Genomic DNA, 22,706 nt, shown 5'->3' on the forward strand with positions numbered 1-22,706 from the left:
GGTAAACATAATAAATGTGATATTACTGAGTGCTGGATTGCACTGTGAGTAGACATTAATTGAAGGACAGTTTGCTACTAAGATGTGTCCCTCAATTGAATGTTTTAAGTGTTCACTATGTCTCTGCTATATGGCAAGGTGGAATTTGAATGTCTCCCAGTCCTATTTGAACTCTCGAAAGTATTTTTTGTCCAGCCTCATGCAACACCTCTGTGCAGATTTCTGGAGAATTTTCTGTTCATAGTGCTGTCCTCACTGATAACCCTGGTCTGCAAATCTCTCTCTCTCTCTGTTATTGTTGTTGCTGTTATATGCCATCGAGTCAGACCTGACTCATAGCAACCCCTCCTTGGGTTTCCAAGGCAGTATCACTACAGAAGTAGACTGCCCAACCTTCCTTCTGAGGAGTGGCTGGTGGGTTTGAACTGCCAGCCTTCTGGTTAGCAGTCAAGTGCCTTAGGCACTATGCTACCAGGACCCCTTTCTCTTTCTCTCTGTCTCCTCAAATTCTGATCTCTGTTTCATCAGCTCTGGGAAATAGTTATGTTCTATTTGTATTCGTCTCTCCCTATTTCCTGTTTTGGAAAGTGTCTTTAGATAGAAAGTCTGTACTACTAAAGTCTTGCTTCATTAATTTCCCTTTTTCAGGAAATCTTGTACTGCCCATTCTTGAATTTCTGAAAATAGGTCTTCCTCTCCTCATATCCATGTCAAGATTTCTGTTTCCAGTAGGAAAGTATATCTACTCCTAGTTACTCCAACTCCAGGACCTAGGTGTTATTTTCAGTTGTCAGTCTGAGGTTAAATAAATGAAATTTAAAGAAATTAATTTGGCCAACATAAGTTGAAGACCTCAGATTTGAATCTACATCACACTGATGCTGACACTAAGACCACACTTTTAATCATTTGATATTTATGTTATCTTTTTTGAAAAATAACTTAATCACCTTTGTGCAGATACAGATTGACCATTAATTTTGTAAATAAATTCCTGGAAAAATCTCTAAAAGATCAAAAATGTTAACTCAAATTTTATCTGGGGAATGAAATTGTGAGCATATTTACCATTTAAATCTCTTGTATTAACTAATATTTCAGCAACAGGCAAGTTTTAATTATGTATTTTAAAAACAACAACCAAAAAATTCTAATAATAGCATTTTAAAAATTCAGCCTGCCTTGGGATGAAGCTTGGGCAGTCTACTTCCATAGAGATACCACCTCAGAAACCCAAGAAGAGGTCGCTATGAGTCGGATCCGACTCCATGGCAGTGAGTTTGGTTTTTGGTTTGGTGTTAATAATGAAAATTTCAAAATCCAGTTAGGGTGGATAAGAAGCATATACCCCTCTGGTTAATATGTGATGATGACAATCCCTACCACTGCTAAAAATCCATCCAGAATAGATCATAAGGGAGGGCTCAGAAAACATAGTGCCATTCATAAAACCAATGGAGGAGGCTGCTATAATCATCCAGGCGAAGGTATGTAGAAGGTAAAGTCTAGGGAAGGCTGGCTAAGGTGTTTACTCATAAAATCTCACCACCTTTAAACCACCACAGCTGATGTGAGTATAGAATAATTAAAACAGAATTTTGGATATCTGTTTGAACTGTAATTGCTATGACTTTTGGGATATGTAACACACTTTCTATGTTGGGATTTCAGAGCTGACATGATCACAGCTTTCAACTCTCAGCTTTGTCTCATTTGTTTAACATGGCAGACTCTTAATTATCTAAGCTGCAAATTAATTGTATTGTGAAATACCCTTAGAAGCTCAGTGTATACGTGCTACACAAATGTAGTATGATTGACTGATGGATCTGTGTGTCACTTTTTAAAAAGATGTGGGCCTTTGTTCTTAGTGAAGAAATTAGACTGAACTCCACCATAACTCTATTATATTGCTCTTGTAAACAACCAAACATATTTTTTTATTTTTAATCTTAATTTAGTAACTTTGCTGTCAGAGCTGTGGAATGTAAATAAAATTAGTAGCAACACTGAATGTTAGTATGTGTTCTGTAGCCTTCACACAGAGGACTTATATTTATGTATATAAATATATCTTGTTTATTTTTTTTTCTAAATTATGAAGCAAAAGATACCCAGCTTAGCTATTAATTTCAAACAATAAATTTGAAGACTCACTATGGTGTTTTAGGTGTTACAAAACTTTCAGAAGACAGAGCAGCTATTTCTCATAATGTTTGCTTTTCCTTCTTGCTCATTCAAAAATCATTGCAAATTATACTTCAGAAAGGTTTTCAGACTATTTGGGAAACTGTAATAGTATTGTAACATCACATAAGGGATATTCAGTAGCTCTGGTGATGCTGTCCTTAAAGCATTGGGCTGCTAAACAAAAGGTCACCAGTTTGAACCTACCAGCCACTCTGTGGGAGAAAGATTAGGCAGTTTGCTTCGGTAAGTTTTATAGCCTTGGAAACCCTTAGGACTGCTCTGTTCTGTCCTACAGGGTCATGATGAGTCAGAATTAATTAGATGGCAGTGGGTTTGTTTTGGTTTTTAGAGGCATTCAGACTTTTTAAACCTTTTAATGATTACTTCTTAGGTGTTTTCAGGCATCTTAATAATTTCCTATTTCCAAAACCAAACTCATTGTTGTCAAGTCAAATTCAACTCATAGTGACCCCTCCTTGGGTTTCCAAAGTGGTATCTCTCTGGAAGTAGATTGGCCAATCTTCCTTCTGAGGAGTGGCTGGTGGGTTTGAACTGCCAGCCTTCTGGTTAGCAGTCAAATGCCATAGGCATTACACCACCAGAGTACCTAATAAGTTGTTGTTGTTTTTAGGTGCTGTGGAGTTGGCTTGGACTCATAGCAACCCTATGTACAACAGAACGAAACACTGTCCAGTCCTTTGCCAGCCTCACAATCCTTGTTGTACCTGTGCCCATCACTGCAGCCACTCTGTCAGTCCATCTCATTGAAGGTTTTCCACTTTTTCGTTGACCCTCCACTTAACCAAGCCATGATATCTTTCTCCAGGGAATGGTAAAATAAGCAGTCTGATTTTTTCTTATTTTTAACAGAATTGAAAGAATAGGGAACAGAATTCTTTGCCTTATTTGTCCAGAATATATAATCAGACCTGATCTTTAGATTTATGCTAACTGTTCTTCATTTTGTCACGACATTGTATTGCCCAACGCTGCTGACCATACACGCAAATCTGGAAATTGACCAATCTTTAAGCCAGTATTTCAGAAATTGAAAGTCATCACCACAAAGTCCAAACAGAAACAGACACACTTACACAGATACACATGCACCCAAACACACTCTCCATACCCACCTCTATTTCCATCTATTTGATTCTGATCCATAGTGACCCTACAAGACAGGGTAGAATTACTCCATAGGGTTTCCAAGTTTGTAAATATTTATAGAAGCAGACTGCTACATCTTTCTCCCATGGAGCAGCTGGTCGATTTGAACCATTGACCTTTTGGATAGCAGCCAAGCACTTAACCACTGTGCCACCAGTGTTCTTTATCACTCTTTTAATAGCTTGGAATAATTTGTTAGTGGATTCACTGGAATTTCAATGCATTATAGTTTTCTAGAGAGAGGACAGACTTTGTATTCAAAAATTTCAGAGTATAAATTCTAACTTCCCCTGTCAATAGCTGGGGGCTTTGGGAAAGTTAATCTCCTTTACTTCAATTTTTTTTATCTGTAAAATTCAGGGAAAATAGATAGATAGATAGATAGATAGATAGATAGATAGATAGATAGATAGATAGACAGAGATTATATGCATGTTTTTCTTTCTATTAAACTTACCTATCAGAGTTCCTGGCCCACAATGAAACTCAAAAATCCAAACTCATTGCCATTGAGTTGATTGTGCTGCATGGTGACCCCATTGGGTTCCCAATGCTGCTCACGTTAGGTAATCAATGAACAGTAACTATTTTTTTAATTGTGGTAACCGTCAAAGTTATTTTGACTAAGAAAGGAAAAGGAACATACATGAGGGAGGAAAATGATCTCTATATTATACTCAAATGTTAACATAATCCTCAGGGATTTTCCCAAAATATGCATTTGCCATTTGAGACTTTCAAACCCACCAGTCACTCCTCAGAAAGAAGATGGGCAATCTACTTCTGTAGTGATACTGCCTCGGAAACCCAAGGAGGGGTCGCTTTGAGTCAGGTCTGACTCTACAACACATAACAACAACAACAACATTTTATCTTTTTAAAGATTATTGACACTCTTTCATTCACTCATTGGCAATTTGAGCACTCATTATTTAATAATTCAACAAAGGTGTATTGAGTACCTCATTTAATCATTCATTAATTCATTCTTTTATTTACTTACTCAGTCATAAGTCATTCTCCATGAAACCTTTACCAGGCTAGTCTCTGGGGAAACAGATTGTATAAAAGCCCTGGGGAGCCTAATGAAAATAGAATTGATGTAACCTTGCACTTTCACACATTTCTCCCGGAATCTGTTCTTTCTTTCCAGACTTTCAATGAAGGGAGATTCAAGAACATTGGCTCTGGAAACTTTACTGATTATCTTTCTCCTAGGCTTCCTTCTGTTAAATTAAGAGTGGAGGGACTCATTCTCACTTCCTTTGATAGAGCTAATTTCAGGGTATTATTGAAGGGTCTTTTGTATTTCTGAGAAATGGGAGTTCTTACTTTCTTTTTCTCCTTTCACAATTTTTAAATTAATAATCTTTTTGCAGCAAGTTTTAGAGCAGAAAATAATAGAGCAGATAGTACAGAATGCATCCATATTTTTTGCTCTCCTCCCAGGCAGTTTTCCCTATTACATACATCTTACACTAATATGGTATAGTTGTTACAATCTATGAACCAATATTGATACATTATGATTAACTAAGGTCAATCGTAATGTATCAATATTGGTTCACAGAAGATCAATACTTCATTCAGCTTTCTGTAAGTTTTACCTAATGTCTGTTTTCTATTCCAGAATTCCATGCAAGGAGCCACATTATGTTTTATAATCATGTCTCCATGGGCTCCTCTTGGCTGTGAACAATACCTCAGATTTTCCTGTTTTTGATCAACTTGATAGTTTTCAGCAGAGCTGTTCATATTTATTATAAGGCATGCTTCTATTGGAATCTGATGTATTTCTCATAATTAGACTGAAGTTATGGGTTTAGGGGATAAAAATCACAGAGGCGAAGTTGCATTTTCCTCACATCTTATCAAGGCTACAACACTAGAAATACAATTTATAACTGCTGCTGTTCACTTTTATTACCTGGTTGAGATGGTGTTTGTCTGCTTTCTCCACTTTAAGTTTCTTCTCATCTTCCTTTTCTACACTGTACTCCTTAGAAGGAAGTCACAATGAATGTGTAGCCCACACTTAAGAAGTGGGGAGTTTTCTCCCAGCTCTGGTGGTGTAGTGGGTAGTAACCAGAAGGCTGCTAACCACAAGGCAGGCCATTCAAACCCACTGGCTTCTCCACAGAAGAAAGATGAGGCAATCTACTTCCGTGAAGATTTGCAGCTTTGGAAACTCCATTGGGTTTGGTATGAAAACCCATTGGAGTTGCCATGATTCAGAACTGACTCCATGGCAGTGGGTTTGTTTTTTTGTTTTTTGGGGTGAATAATCTACATAATTTATTCAGAATTCTTCTCCATGAGAGAGTTGCCCTTTTTACCTCATTTAATAATATTTCAATAATTTATTAATATCAGAGGGACTCCTGGATGTTTATTTTATACATCATGGATTAAAATGCAATACTCAAATTATCTTACTTTTGGCCATTGGGAACACTTTCAGTTGGCCTCTGTGCCTTTTGACATAGCCTATTAGTATTTTTATTTTCTTTTAACATGTCCTTATTTCCTGGCACTACAAGATGCTGTAGGTTCATATTGTATATTTTCTGACCCAGTCTTAGAATCAGCCATTCCTCCAAGGAGGGCCTAGTTTCTTTTACCACAGAATGATATTAGAAATCAGTGTCTAGACATCACATGTGCTCATTGTGATTGGGGTGTCATTTATTTTACCTTCTCAGCTAACAAAGCAAAGAAATATGTAGATTTATATTAACCCATGTATATGTATATATTATATTCACCTATGTATATGTACACACTTGAGAGCTCTGATGGCTTAGTGCGTAAGGCATTTGACTGCTAACCAGAAGTCTGGCAGTTCAAACCCACCAGCCACTCCTCAGAAGGAAGACTGGTCAATCTATTCCATAGAGGTACTACCTCAGAAAGCCAAGGAGGGGTCACTATGAGTCGAAATTTACTCCACAGCAATGAGGGTTTATATATATAAATATAAATATATATATATATATATATATATATATACACACACACACATACCTATATATATTTTATATGTTACTATACACACACACACACTTTTATCATGGTGAAAAAACACACAATACATTCACCAACATAACAACTTCCATAGTAACTATTTATATTATATCAAGGAATCCATATTGAGTTAAACATGGGTTCTTACTGATATCCCCAGCTGTTATCCGTTACCACAGAAATCATTCTAGCCTCTTTGTCTTGGTGATCAGTAAATGTGCACTCCAATAGTGAAAATCCTGACTTCCACCATCTGTTATCCTTAATTGTTCTGTTCCAGTGCTCATGTATTAGAATTGTTACCCTCACAGGAAGCAACTTTATTGACAGGAGTATAATACTTATGCACACTTTCTTTTACTTTTGATAATTACAGAAGGCATTCATTTCCAAAGTGGCTTATGTCAGGATATTTTACCCTTTATCCCCTCCAGTAAGTTTGATTCATACATTTGGAATACAGTTAGATTCTCCTGTCACTTTCTTCAATCTTTAATAAACCAAAAACTTACTGCCATCTAGTCAATTCTGACTCATTCATTAATTCATTCTTTTATTTACTTAGTCAGTCGTAAGTCATAAACCCCCACTGTGTTTCCAAGGCTGTACGTCTTTGTGGAAGCAGACCAACCCATGTTTTTTTTCTCCATGGAGCAGTTGATAGGTTCAAACCACTTATATTTTGTTTACCAGCCAAATGCTTAAATCACTGTACCATAGAAGCTCTTTTAATAGGTTCCCAAGCTCCTAAATGATTTTCTAAATTTAAATATAATCAGGTTCACTTTTTGTATTATAAAGCACTGTAAGTTTTGACAAATGAATAAAGTCATGTGTCCAGCATTACAGTGTCATAATGTCACTGCCCTAAAAATCCCCTGTATTTCACCTATTCATTTCCAACCCCTTTCCCCAAAATCCCTGGTAACCACTGATCTTGTCATTGTCTCTATAGTTGTGCATTTTCTGGAAGTCATATAATTGGAATCATGCAGTATGTAGCATTTCCAGACTGGTTTCTTTCATTTAGTAATATGCACTTATGATTTCTTCATCTCTTTGTGTCTTGATCATTTCCTTAGGTTTCTGAATAACAATTCATTGTATGGCTATATCAGTTTGCAGTTTTCAATGAGTTACCTATTGAAGGATATCTTGGTTGCCTCTAGTTTCTGATAATTATGACCAAAACTGCTATAAACTTTAGTGGGCAGGTTTTTGTAGGAACAGAATTTAATGACTGTGCCCCCAAGGGTCCTACAAGAAAGACTGTGGAGCGATCATTTTCAAAGACCATGGACCCATACAATAAATGAACCTCTTTTGGTCTTAAAGATATACTCTGAATCTAATGTCATACATCCCTTTACATTTCTCTCTCTCTTTCTCTCTTTTTTTTTTTTTCCTCCAAAGCAGAAATTGGATTTTTACAGTGTAGTTTCTAAAATGAACCTCTTTTGGTCTTAAAGATATACTCTGAATCTAATGTCATACATCCCTTTACATTTCTCTCTCTCTTTCTCTCTTTTTTTTTTTTCCCCAAAAAGCAGAAATTGGATTTTTACAGTGTAGTTTCTAAAATTAAACTAATTTAAAGGTTATAAAAATCATCCAAGAAGAATATATATATTTCTGGAAGCAACTCTTCATTCTTTCCAACCCAGTCTATCACCACCTCTCTCAGGAGACCCACAGTTCTTACTTTTTAAGTAATTGGCAGTTGCAGGAGAGAAATTTCAAATCCAAATTGGAACCAAGCTGAAGAAAAATGAGTAAGTAATTGCTTCCTATTTTCCAGCTGACCTTAGAGCCCACCTCTAGAGCTATTATTGGTTCTGGATGCAAACCAGGCATCTCAATATGTAAAAACAAAATAAACAAGAAAACAAACAAATAAACAAACAAAACCCCTCTATGATCTCACTTTTTTGCCTCTTGGACAAAGGGAAACTCACAGCGGGTGGTTAAACAAAGAACATACTGCTAAATGCACATTATACAACGTGATAAGGGTTGCTATCATTCTGTAGCAGGTTAGTTCCTGTAGAAGCAGGAAGCATGATAGTTAAGATCTCAGTTTCTATGGAAAGACAAACCAGGTTTCAAACTCCTTTTTAAACAATTTATTATGTGATGTACAAATTACCTAATTTCTCTAATTCTCAGGCTCCTTATCTACACAATATTAACAATAGGAAGTTTCATTGTGTTAGTTTCTGAACTCCACAAAACACTTAGCACAGTGCCTGATATATAATAGAAGCTCAATAAATGTAGACTATGATAATGATAGAATTATTAATTATTAATATGCCATTTTCAATGCCTCCTTTCCTTTATACAAAAGCTTCTGATTAAGAACTGAGGTAAGGTGAAGTTTTATAAAATGAAGGAAACACAGGTCTCCTAGACCCAACTACCTTGACCAGATTTTCATTTTATCTACCATGTTGTTGTTGTTATGTGCCATGGAGTCGAATATAGGTCATCATCCTATTCATGTTTGGAGAGGTATTTCTCAAGGGTTAATTTTATGACTTAGTAACAGATTACACAAAAGCTGTTAATTAACTGCTAAATGCAGTATCATTTTCAGCTCTACCACATCTTGAAATGATGGGCTTACTGTATCATATGTAAATTAGTACTTATTTTACTTTTGTTAAAAGAAATGAAAAATGGCAATAAATTTCTTAGGGAACCTTTGGCCTGCAAAACCTTCTCAACCTTAGTAGTAAGTGTAAATGCATGTGATACTCATGTTCATAACACAACTGTTAACAATTGTTTTTGGTTCCAGTTCTATATTTTAGAATGCATACTGACTGATATTTCCACATTTGATCTTCTCAAAAGATTTTAATACATCTTTTGTATTTTCTAGATAAGGTAAAGAGGAAACTAAGGCCCAGAAAGTTAAATACCCACTACTACCAAGTTGATTCTGACTCATAATGACACTCATAGGGTTTCCAAGCTTATAAATTTTTATGGAAGTCGATTGTCTTATCTTCCTCCAGTAGAGTAGCTGGTGGGTTTGAACTGCCAACCTTCTGGCTAGAGCCAAATTCCTTACTCACTGTGCCACCAGAGTTAGGTCACATAAAATTGCTATAGTCTTTTATTTTAAGTGTAGATCAGTGTTGTTATAAGAAGACCATTTATAGCTTTTCCCTTTGTTGCTACAACTGCAATGTCAAATATCAGAGTAGTACATCTGTTTCTTAACATGTTTTTCCCACAGGAAACCTGCTATAGGCTATGACCAGTAGGACAGGATCATGACTCCATTTACATCGCTCAGCACTTTTGATGAGAATATTTTTCCTTTTTTCAGTAACAGTGCTTTTCTACAGAACTCATGAATTTATCCATATTGTATCCCCATCGGACAATCTATATTCCAAGCTCTTTGTATGAATATTTCAAGTTGTGGAAATGAGGAAAAGTAGCTGAGCAGTGAAAATTTAACAAAGACATTCTTTACTGGTTTGGTTATTTTGCTTCACTTTCATCAATTAAAAATGGCCACTGACAGGATTTTCTGAAATGAGTTTCAAGTTAAGAATAATCCCAAATACAAGCATCTTAGGAAATTGGTTCTCTGTACCATTTTCTAGTTAAAAACTTAGTATGGCCTGGATTTAAGCTGTGGATAATGAGGTTTAAGAAATCCAGAGGAGAAATAGAAGCTTTCTCACATAGCACTTGTAATGAAAATTCTATTCATGGGCTAAATGTATAGAATTGAAGCACAGCTTCAAACTAGTGTGCAGAGAGCTCTAATTTAACTTCCAGCTCAGGCTGAACTAGGCCAGATAGTTAACAAATGTATTCTCTGCCATCTGAAAAAAATAATAGGATGCTCACTCAGTAAAAGCATAATTACATGAGAGAATGGAGTAAAAGTCCATTTATGGCAATGCTTATTTTAAAAAGCACAGAATTAAAGAACAAGGGAAAAAAAAACTTAGCTCTTCTCATCAGTATTTCACAACTGTCAAAATTCACACTTTAAATACTAAGGGTACCAATGTAGATGACAAAAAGAGTAGGAATGGTGGTTTGATGCTGAAAGGGTGATGTTACCAGCCATGGCTGATACCTGGAATTAGGTTGATAATGGTACCATTTATTTTGACTCATGTACTATAGAGGCACAATTACAAGAGATTTAACAATCACCTCCATTCTGAAGACCTTTCAAAGTGTCCTTCTGTTCCATGGCATTCTTCATGTGAGTAATATATTAACTTAAAATATGAATTTTAAAGAAACTACTTATTTTGAGCCAAAATAAATGTTCAGCAAATATTTCATTACCACCATCATCAAGAAGGAGGAACTAAATATAAATAAATAAAAACAATTGCTGTGGGTTTGCTTCCAACTCACAACAACCTCATGGTTGTGGAGTAGTGCTGATACATAGTATATCATTGGCTGTAACCTTCAGGAGTAGATCAACAGACCTTTCTACTTAGGCACCCCTGTGTGAGTTGGAATGGCCAACTTTGTAGTTAGTAGCTGATGATTTCGTTGTTTTGTGACAAGCAGGGAGAAATAGGTAGATTCTGAAAGGGATGTAGAAACCATAGAAGGATAAAGTCTATTAATGCTTCTAATTGAATGGGCGGCAACACAAAGAATAAGAAGTCAATTACAATAAATTAGCCTATTCTAAAACTGTAAGTGAAGGAGAATTGGCAGGTAATGATTTAGCAGAAATTGCCTGTTCAACATGAGTACTATTCCAAAAAGGTAATAAAAATTGCTAACAGCTGCCAACTGAATATTTAACTCAGATTACATATGCAAGCCATCTGGCACAATGTCTGGTATATAGTAAGCACTCAATTAATAGTTATTAATATTAATTAAAATGCACAGGATTTTTTACACAGAATTCTCTATTTTTTAAAGAGCTCTAATTTCCCTTCTTTCTACCACAATGGTCCTAGAAGATTAGAGAATTTGAAAGAAGAGATCTTTCACAGCAATGCATGCCATGTATCAGCTGAGAGATCCCAGCCCCTGTTATGAGGAAATGAAAATGAACCATGATCAGGGACAGTATGACCTTAGCAGCCAGCACAGAAATAGTAAGAGGAAGGACACTACTTAGAGAGACACATGTGTGCTCATCAATGTGTACCCATTCAGTTCATTGTATGGAGATCTGATTTTATTTTATGAATGTATCATATATAAATTTTTATCAAATGCCCAGTCATATGGAATTCTTAATTGAGAGCAGAAAACAAATAAATCTAAGCTGGAATTCTTGCTTTTGAATTGCTAATAATATAATAATCAAATTAATTGATACATCTCACCATTATCAGTCAAACATGTTTAATATGTACCAGTGTGTTAAGGAGTGCTGGTGGTGTAGTGCTTAAGGCATTTGACTGCTAAACACAAGGTTGGTGGTTCAAACCCACCAGTCACTCCATGGAAAGAAGACAGAGCAGTCTACTTCCATAAAGATTTACCATCTCAGAAACCTAATGGGATCACTGTGAGTCAGAATCAACTCGATGGCAGTGGGTTTGGTTTTTTTGGTTTTAAACAGTGGGTTAAACACTCTATATAGATTATCTTATCTAGTCTTTTCAATAATCATATAAATTATGCATTATTATTCTTTTATATTCTATAAATGAAAAAATCCATGCTTCCAAAGGCTCAAATAAGCATTGTTGGTTAAAGTTAGAGCCTCATTCCACTCTATAATGCAGTTATTCTATTACGATAGGTTTATTATCATTGTTGTTGTTATTTACATAGAGTAATATATCTTGGAAAAACTAACTTGAAAAAGAAACTAAAGCTCACTACAAAAATAATTCCATCTTTCATTGATTCCAGTTTTTTCCCACCCACTGTCCATTTGGGACAGTTTCAGAAAGAGAGAAGGTGTGAAATCTAAAGCAGTTAATTTAGTGTCTTCATAAGATGTTCCAAGATAAAATGGAAACTTTTTGTTAAAATGCATATGCATTTTAAAATAATCTGTGTTTTGCATTTATTTTCTCTGACTCTATATTTCACATTACCAGTGATAATCAAGAGGATCGTGGTATTCATATTTAGCAAAGACATAACAGATCTGAAAAGTTCTCAGCATTTAATTAGTAACTGTGAAATCATAAAACTGCTTGATTTTTCTCCCATTAGAAATTTTGTTAACATGTGATGCAGTCACAAAATGCAAGGTGAGAAGACTTTTAATTTTTGTAAAGTTGGAGTGATTATTTTTTGATGGTTTAAGTTACTCTGGGGATTCTGAACTCTCTAGAGCATTAAAAATATCCAGAAAGAATCCACCATATCACATCATCAGTCATCACACAAAGCAATAGAGTTAGCATTTTAATCCAGGTACTCAGATTCATTTTGTCAAATCTCATTTGGTTAAAAGTAGCAGAAAAATGACTCACTGGATTTAAGCCAAAACTGAAAATGAATTGGCTAACTAAAATGTTCTGATAGAATCTTTTGGTATCAGACATAACTCGATGCAGGCAGGTGAACAATTCCAAGTGTTTTTCCTTTGTGTTAGCTTTGGTTTTCAAAGATACTTTCACCATGTGTGAGGAAATTGTTGACTGCATGATCAGTGATTCTTTCTATCTCAGCAAACCACAATGGAAAGAGCCTCTCTTCCAAAGCTCTTCCAAAACAGCCCCTTAGTTGAGTCTGATTGTCTCTGTTTGCTTTGATCTCCATGTTTGGCCAATCATGGTGGTGAGAGTCTTCAGCCTTCTAAGGGCAAAGCCTGAATCATGTGCTCTCTCCTGAACTGGAGGTTTAATCAGCCGCACCCAAATCAAATGGGCTAAAGGTAAGGGAATGAGATTTTCTAAGAAAAATAAAAATGCATACAGAAAATACATATCCAGTGCAGACTTAGAACTCAGAACTCTGGTTCTTATGTTCTTTTTCAAATTCAAAAGATCTTACATTAGAACCTAGTACCCAGAATCCTATACCCTTCTCCATAATTGAATGGTTATGGAAGAAAATTTATCAATCCAAGTGCAGTCTGAGTAAGAAAGTAGAAAATTTTATAGCAATTTTTTTTTTTTTTTTTTTTAAGTAACAAACTCATGTGCCTCTGCCAGCCTCTTGTTCTTGTCTCTTGCATTTCTTGTCTTCTGCTTTTATTCTGGTGTAATTTCATCCCTACAGGGGATTAAGTTCCTAAGATTTGCTCCACAATTCATGAGTTTTCACAAGGATTTTACTCATTCTGTAGTCTTATATGCCACTAATATTCAATCCCAAAGAGTTCTGTTTCTATATGTATCTAATGGCTATATAGAAATGGCATTACTCAGAAGTATTCGAGTTACCTACATTGCATATTGTAACTAGTCTCACACAATTAGTTTATTGAGGATTTTGATTGAGTTTCCCCAAAACATTTCTTTCTCTAAACTTTCTCTAAAATTTTTAGAGAAAGAGCTTTCACAAAAGTTCTTAGGAAGAACCCAGAGGAAAATGGGGAAGTGCAATATGGAAAGGAAGGAAGTCAAGCTGTGTCAAAGGCATCAAGCAAAATTCTACAGAAGGTAAATTTGGCTCAGTCCTTGTAAGGGATCTAGGGTTGTCCCAGTCACAGGGGAATTGAAGCATCTGTATGCCAGAACCTAGTCAGTCATTGATTGAGAACTGTCCCCTGAGGGCATGCAAATTCCCAGGTGCTTGAAATTCTCTGTGAAGGTAAAATTGGCCACAGCAGTTAGAGAACAGTTCACCAACAAAGAAGTGCAGCTTGTCCATATTAGTTGTCATTGAGTGTATTCCAACTCATGGCTATTCCCTGTATTACCAGTTGCTTCCATTGCCAGTTGGTAGTGGTGCTGTAGGGCAGAGTAGAACTGTCCCATAGGGGTTTCCAAGGCTGTAAGTCTTTACAGAAGCCAACTGCCACATCTTTCTCCTGAAGAGCAGCCGGTGGGTTGGAATCACTGACCTTTCGGTTAGCAGCTGAACACTTTAACTACTGAGCCACCTGACTGCCACCTCATGTGTACTGACTGTTAAAAGCATACTGAGATCTCTGGTGCACACAGGATCATGGAGGAGATGGGTGGAGCACTGGCTTGATCAGGTACATTACTCTTATTGGAAAAGCATATCCCTATAGGATAGCTTTTTCACTCATCAAAAGGAAAAATACAAGTCCACTGAGATGTCACTATTATCTTGAAGTGCTTTTTCTTTTGGGAAGTGGACATAGCTAAGATTTGTTGATTTACCACCATTTAATTGGACTACAGAGTGGAGATTCACTTTGGTAAAACCACAAATACCAAGTCTTAGAGTATCTGTGAGGCTATATTGCCTTATCATTAAGCACATAGCTTCTGAGGCGAAGAAACCTGCATATAAATCTCAACTACGCCACTTGTAGCTATGTGAAATGTAAATTAAATTATGTATACATTATATGCACATATAATATCTAGTACATAGTTTGTGCTCAATAAATGGCAGGCCTTTGTTCTGCTACTGTTTTAGTTATTATCATTAATACAAAAAGTGTTCAATCATCTGGTGCAGACACGTAGATAGTAGTTATATATAAAGAACAATTAACAAGTGTTTGCACAATCAAAATAAAGAATTAGGATGTAACAATGGGGAAAATAGTCGATCTCTACCATCAAAGAATGCTGAATTCAGACAAGTAGCAGAACTTCTATTTGTTTTCCTCTTTTTAAATAAATGTTTTTAAAACTATTTTTATTACTGAGGCAATATATGCTTATTGTAAGAAAAAAATTGGGAAATAGCAGAGAGAAAAAAAATAAATATAATTCATGTGTCAACTACCCATAGGTAATCACTAATAATATGTTGGTATATATACATTTCCTGACATTTTTATGCAATACATACATTATTAAGAATTGAATTATATTGCATATACTCTAAATTCCCTGGAATTTGTGCACATCTTTCTATGTGAATAAATTTTCATTCTGAACTTAATTTTTAATTATGTTGGTATTCCATCAGATGACTGTATAAGAAAACATAGCTATCTGAGGTTAATTGTCACAGCAATATGCTATTTTGCTAAAATGGCAAACTAAATTTGTGGTACATGGCAAGTTTTTTAAAGGGACAACACTAAATTTATGAAATAAGCATGCATTTTGTTTTTAACAACATTCTAATTATGACTGTAACTATGTGGTAATTTTGAGAAAAACAGATGAATCAAGCAATGATTTTGGTGGTCTATGTTTGGAAAAATTAAGGAGCTCTGGTGGGTTAGTGTGTAAAGCATTTGGCTGGTAACTAGAAAGTTAGTGCTTCAAACCCATCAGCTGCCCCATGAGAGGAAGATGATGCAATCTACTTCTGTAAAAATTTACAACCTTGGGAACCTAACGAGAGTCACTATGAGTCGGAATCAACTTGAAGGTAGTGGGTTATATGCATAAGCTCATGATATGATTTTGTGTATTTTATTTTTTATTATGCATAGGAGGATCATATTTTTGCCAAAAAAAAAAAATTCCTAAGGTTTCATCAGAGTTTCTGTTTTGTTTTTTGCTTCATTTGAAGCCTCTAGTGAATAATCACCAGAAACTTTTTTTCAGTAGTTGTTTACTGCTCAAATTTTACAGAATCTTATTTAGCAACCACTCTATATATGACTGGACAGTTCGCCCACATTACTTGTGTTGACTTGAAGAAATCTTCCCTCTATTTCAAGGTTTGGAATTTGGCTTTGCAAATTGATTGCTGTTATCATTATTTGTTTGAAATTCATTTAAAATACAAACTTTAAAACATCAGACAATCTTTAAGGGAATTAAAAATGACTTAGTAGGAAAGGAGAGATGCTGATTAAGTAAAACTGGTGATTAATTTTATAAATGGTCAGATTATTAGTGAATATCTTCCTGCTTTAGCTTTATTTGTTCCTTGCACTTCCTTATAGTGAGGACATTTGTACCATGGATTTCTAATTTCATCCCTTATTCTTAGACATTTAGATTCATACAGTACAAAATTAATTTTAGAATTTTAAAAGATACTGTGGATATCCTTATTTCATTATATTAGATTTCTAAAAATAAAGAAACTATTCACAAACTCTTTCTATGAAAAGACAGGATACTCTGAATATCTATAATTTATCTTAACATATTTTATGTAAAGTATAAATAAGTACATTCTTTTGGGGATTGTAGAATTTATAGTTTCAATTCATGTGGATCTATCTTGATAATCAACTGACTCATTATGTATGTTCTCAGTGATCTGTTAGCATCAATATAGCTACAAAAGTTTCTACATTTTTGCCTTAGAATTTATAGTACATGTAGAACCTGCCTAGTCTCAAATGATTTGTCCTCAGAGACAGCCTCCTTGATTTTCATATTTAAATTGAAACAATCATGTTACTGTCTCTGCACCCTATTTCTTTTCTTCCTGTTATTGTGATTTGTAATTATATATTTATATAAAATATTGTTTATTATATGTTTCTCTAGTAGTCTGTAAGCTCCAAGAGGGCAGGGAATAAGTCTATTTTATTCAACAATACATACCTTGAAAAGAGCACCATGACTTGCACTTGGCAAGCCCTTAATAAAGTGGTACATTAGTGACTGGATGAGTGAATGGTGAATGATTGCATAATTTGAAAATTAGACATAATATAATAATAGATATATTTTATTCTTTGAAAATTATTTTTGAGAATGCTCTTATTTTACCCTGCTGTCATAAAGTCTAAGTCATCTTCTATTCTAACGAGGTGTAACTGTTTAGTCCAGTCCCTGATATTAGTTGGAGGAGGCTGGATGGAAACCTGTTGCCAGGGAAAGTCAAGTACAGCAAATCCAAAGCCATCCTTGAAATCCCGAACTTTCAACAGGAAGATGAAGGCGGCTATGAGTGCACTGCAGGCAACCTTCGAGGAAAAAACATTGCAAAGGGTCATCTCATTTTCTATGGTGAGCTAATAGAACTTCAAAAAAATATATGAAATATTCTTCAGAGTAAATATTGAAAGTCATTAGCACATTGTGGAAAAGTGTCAAGGGAGAAATAGGAAAGAGATATTTTTCAAGTCAAGATGCTTAATAAAATGATTAGCAGGTGGCAACAACCATCTTTAAAATATGGTTTTAATTTCAGCACAGTCTATGCATGCTATTGTTTATTATAATTGCTTTGAAAATATCAGCAGTGTCATGTTAAAGCCATAAAAGTTTATAACACAAGATACTGTAGAATCCAATATATTTCCCATAAAACATTCAGCAGCAGGCTATGGCAATATTAATTATAATTCTAAGTAGAATTTACAAATAAAGGAGAAAATGATGTAAAAGGGTAATACCGAATTGGTGGTTTGCAGTATTTGTTTCTGCTTCTGAAGTTTTTCTACCCTTATGTATGTAATAGAAAAATGTCATCACTTTATTATAAATATATTCTTGTCTCCATTATCAGAATATCTCAAGAACATAAGATAGATGAAGAGAACATTCATTACATAAGTATTACCTTTATGTCTTTTTTCATCCAGGCTAAATGCACACTTGAAATTTTCATTTATATATACCATGATAAGGAGCTCTGATGGTGTAGTGCCTAAGACATTTGACTGCTAACCAGAAGGTTGGTAGTTAGACCCACCATCCGCTCTGTGGAAGGAAGATGGAGCATTCTACTTCCTTAAAGATTTACTTCCTTGGAAACCCAGTGAGGGTTGCTAGGAGTTGGTATCAAATCTATGCCAGTGGGTTTTTTATATACCATGAGATATACTTGAGAATTATAAAAATATTTGGTGCTTTTAAAAACACCTCTAACTTCTTTGTTGAATGTTGAAGTAAATATATCTGCACTATGGAACATAACAACAACAACAACAATGGAACATTTTAAAAGAGTATTTATATATGGCCCAAAACACATTTATTTGTGACACTTTTTATGTGTCACTTGTTTATAATCAATGATAAAATGATTGGAGGAAAAAAAATGTACAAAAAAAAGTGTGAGGTGTTGTTCCTCATAAGAACCCTGAATGAGAGTCCTGTGGGGAGAATATATTGTGCTTTGATAATATTATTTTCCATTTCCTTTAGAATTTCCCATTTTAACCTGGGATGAAAGCTAGCATTTTATATCTAGAATATGATTTCCTACTGATATTCCCCTATGGTTTTAGGAATGTTAACAAATAAACAAAAATTCTTTTCAAAAGCTCCGTTTTTTTTTTTTTTCCTTTTTTTTTAAAGTCTTTAGAATCTAGCATTCTTTGCAAATAAAACAATAGGGACATAACTAGAAGTTTTTAGTGGCACCAAGATAATAAAAAATATGTCAAGGTTTTTTTTTTTTGGAGAAAAGATTTACTGTTTTTGTATTCAACAGAGAGAGCTATAACCAAGAGAGTTACTGAATATGGTGATATCTAAAACTTGACATCAATAATAAAGTACCTTCCCCTACAATGATTCAGATATTGTCTATTTGGATTTAAGATTTTACAAATATTGATTAATTGAATTCTTATGGTAATCTTGAGATAGAAATATTTTTTCAGTGAAATTTTAACAAGATCTCACAGATAACGATTGTCAAATCCAAAATATGAACCTTAACAAGTGTCCGGAAGTAGCCTTTCCACTCTACTCTTCAACGTGGCAGCTGAAGGTCATTCATAGTACGTTTCACTGAAACTAAGTAAGTCACTTAGGAGGTCCAGTCTGTCCTTATTGGGGAGGAATGGATACTTACTAAAAAATAATTGCTATGCTTCTTGGTCCCGTATTAAATCCCTTGTTGAAGTACTCCAGAAAAAGCTGATAATTGACTCAGTTAACTTAGACATAAATAATACCTGAACAATTAGAGAATATAATCTCTCAGCTTCATTTTATTGCTGTTAAATTATAATTTTAAACAAAATAATATTAGATATTATTCTATATATGTTTTCGTAATTCCCAAAAGAAATCTCTAAAGTACTGCTGTTGTTGTTAGTTGCCATTCATTTGTCTCCAATTCTTTGTGACCTTATGTATAACAGAACAAAATGTACTATTACTATTGTGACAGAAAATAGAACACATTCAGAAAGCTCAGTAACTTTCCCTAACCAATTAATCCACAGGGTAAAACTACAAAAACTCGAGCCCATATTTTTCGAGCTTAAATTACTAAGCTACTTCTTCCATGTATTTTCTATTTAGTTGAAAATTTTAAAGTTTGCTATTCAGAATCCTAAGCATCCAAAGAATGTGCGCATTAAATAAACGCATATATTTGAAAGTTACAGCTATTGCATTAAGCAGCAAATCAGGTGTATCTTAAACCTATACTTGTTGTTGTTGTTGTTAAGTGCCGTCGAGTCGTTTCCGACTCATGGCGACCCCATGCACAGCAGAACGAAACACTGCCCGATCCCGTGCCAGCCCCACAATCCCTGCTATACTTGAGCCCATCATCGCAGCCACCGTATCAATCCATCTCCTTGAAGGCCTCCCCCTCTTTCGTCGACCCTCAACCCTACCAAGCATGACATCCTTCTCCAGGGAATGGTCCCTTCTTACAACATGACCAAAATAGGTGAGACAAAGTCTGGCCATTCTTGCTTCCAAGGAGCATTCTGGCTGCACTTCCTCCAGGACAGATCTGGTAGTTCTTTTAGCAGTCCATGGTACTTTCAGCATTCTCTGCCAGCACCACAACTCAAAAGCATCAACTCTTATTCGGTCTTCCTTATTCATTGTCCAGCTCTCACATGCATACCAGGTGATTGGAAATATCATGACTTGTGTCAGGCGCACCTTAGTCTTCAAGGAGATATCCTTGCTCCTCAGCACTTGAAACAGTTCCCTCGCAGTTGACTTTCCCAATGCTACACGTGGTCTAATGTCCTGACTGCTGCTTCCGTTGGCATCGATTGTAGAACCAAGCAACGTGAATTCCTTGACAACCTCAATCTTCTCTCCATTGATTGTGATGCTGCTCATTGGTCCAGTTGTGAGGATTTTTGTTTTCTTTATGTTGAGATGTAATCCATACTGCAGACTGTATTCTTCAACCTTCATCAGTAGGTGCCTTAAGTCATCCTCACTTTCAGCAAGCAAAGTTATATCGTCTGCATATCTCAGGTTGTTAATGATTCTTCCTCCAATCCTGATACCACGTTTTTCTTCATATAGTCCAGCTTCTCGGATTATTTGCTCAGCATATAGACTGAATAAGTGTGGAGACAGAATACAACCCTGATGCACTCCCTTCTTGTTTTAAACCATGCAGTGTCCCCTTGTTCTGTTCGAACAACAGCCTCCTGGTCAAGGTACAGATTCCTCATGAGTACAATCAAGTGCTCAGGGATTCCCATTCTTCTCAATGTTGTCCATAATTTGTCATGATCCACACAATCAAATGCCTTTGCATAGTCAATAAAATACAAGTAAACATCTTTCTGGTATTCCCTTCCTTGAGCCAAGATCCATCTGACAACAGCTATGATATCCCTTGTTCCATGTCCTCTTCTGAATCTGGCTTGAACCTCTGGAAGTTCTCTGTCAATAGACTGCTGCAAACGTTTCTGAATTATCTTCAGTAAGATCTTACTTGCATGTGATATTAATGATATTGTTCTATAATTTCTACATTCTGTGGGATCACCTTTCTTTGGAATGGGCACAAATATGGATCTCTTCCAGTCAGTTGGCCAGGTAGCTGTCCTCCAAATCTCTTGGCATAACTGAGTGAGTGCCTCCAATGGGGCATCTGTTTGTTGAAATATCTCAGTTGGTATGCCATCAATTCCCGGAGCCTTGTTCTTCGCCAGTTCTTTCATTGCAGCTTTGACTTCTTCCTTCATTACCATTGGTTCTAGATCATATGCCACTTCCTGAAATGGATGAAGATCGATCAGTTCTTTTTGGTACAGTGACTCTGTGTATTCCTGCCATCTTCTCTTGATGTTTCCTGCATCATTCAATATTTTGCCCATAGAATCTCTCAATATCTCTGAAAAAGGAATTTTTATCTATAATACCCAGAAATATGATTCAATTTTATTAATATTCCAATTTCTTCTAAGTCTTGCCCTGATTTGTGTCCTTCAAGGCATGTTTTCTGCCTGGAAATTGCTCTAATCTCCACAGGAAGATAATCCTGCCTTAGTTCTCATCAACCAGAGACATCTTGATTCCATTTTCTGAATGACAGTTTCCTTGAAGGACCTTCTATCTTAATGGAGGCAGATGTTTCACTGGAATAATCCTGGAAGTAAGACAGACTGGAATTCTGTGTTATGAACAATTTCAAAATCTTTTGGCTTATAGTGTCTTGTTCAGCACTACACTTTTCAAGTGTATTCTGCTGGAGACTTATCTCAGGTGCCACACTAAATAGATATTGTTTCCTGCCACAAGTGGTGTTTGCCCCCTTCAGCACATAAGAACTCATACCTCATGTCTACTGAGTCAAACTGTTGTTTAACAAGATCCCTGCAATTAAGCATGCACATCCTTGTAGAGCTATTAGTTAACTCCTGCCCTATTCTTGAATGATTATTAGTGAACAACTGCTTCCTTTTTCTTTCCCTGGATAGAAAGTTCATAAAGACTCCTTAGATGTTCATGGAAAATGGAGTACCGTGACCCATATTGATAGCCAAACAACAATGTATCCTTTTGTTGGCTCTCTCTCTTTCTCTATTGACTAACCCTCTTCCTGAAACTTTCCCTTTATAATAGCCTTCTGAAGTAAACATCCTGAACACAAGACTTTGACTTAGGCTCTGTGTTCAAGGTTCAAATTTTTATATTTTGAAACTATGTTGTCTCGAGCAGATTACTTAACATTTTTGAAAATGCCCCGTACAGTGGACAGTAGGAAGAATTTAGCATTGAATATCAAAACATCTAGCTTGAGATCTCAAAGGAAACCTCATCCACTCTTACATCCAGAGACACACCTAAATAAAGGGGATGGGATAATGGGCATGTCCAGACATTTTCCTCTGCATTTATGGAATAATATGATTTTGAAACATTTAACTCATATCCCACCTGTTTCCACAAATGTTCGTAAGGATAAACCATCTTATACCTAAGATTTTTTGCATCAGTTATGCCATTTCTTTTGTTTTGCCTCAGGAAGTTCATTCATAGTATGTTCAGTGAAACTAAGACATTTTTATGTGTGAATTGTTTATAATCAATGATGAAATGATTGGAGTAAAAAAAAATGTACAAAAAAAAGTGTGTGAGGTGTTGTTCCTCATAGGAATACTGAATGAGAACTTTTTCATGTTA

General features: G+C 35.5%; 1 protein-coding gene across 1 annotated transcript in view; it reads left to right on the top strand.

The window, feature by feature from the left end:
• Positions 1-22,706, top strand: part of LOC103204055 (contactin-6) — a gene marked incomplete at its 5' end in the record, with an annotated part of 246,435 nt that overhangs the window by 46,382 nt on the left and 177,347 nt on the right. Inside the window, 1 exon segment of the mRNA XM_007949175.2 lies at positions 17,182-17,366. Coding sequence (XP_007947366.2) covers positions 17,182-17,366 — 185 coding nt within the window.

Source organism: Orycteropus afer, unplaced genomic scaffold, assembly GCF_000298275.1.
Source record: "Orycteropus afer afer isolate SDZICR_OR568_19922 unplaced genomic scaffold, OryAfe1.0 scaffold00241, whole genome shotgun sequence".
Classification (NCBI taxonomy): domain Eukaryota; kingdom Metazoa; phylum Chordata; class Mammalia; order Tubulidentata; family Orycteropodidae; genus Orycteropus; species Orycteropus afer.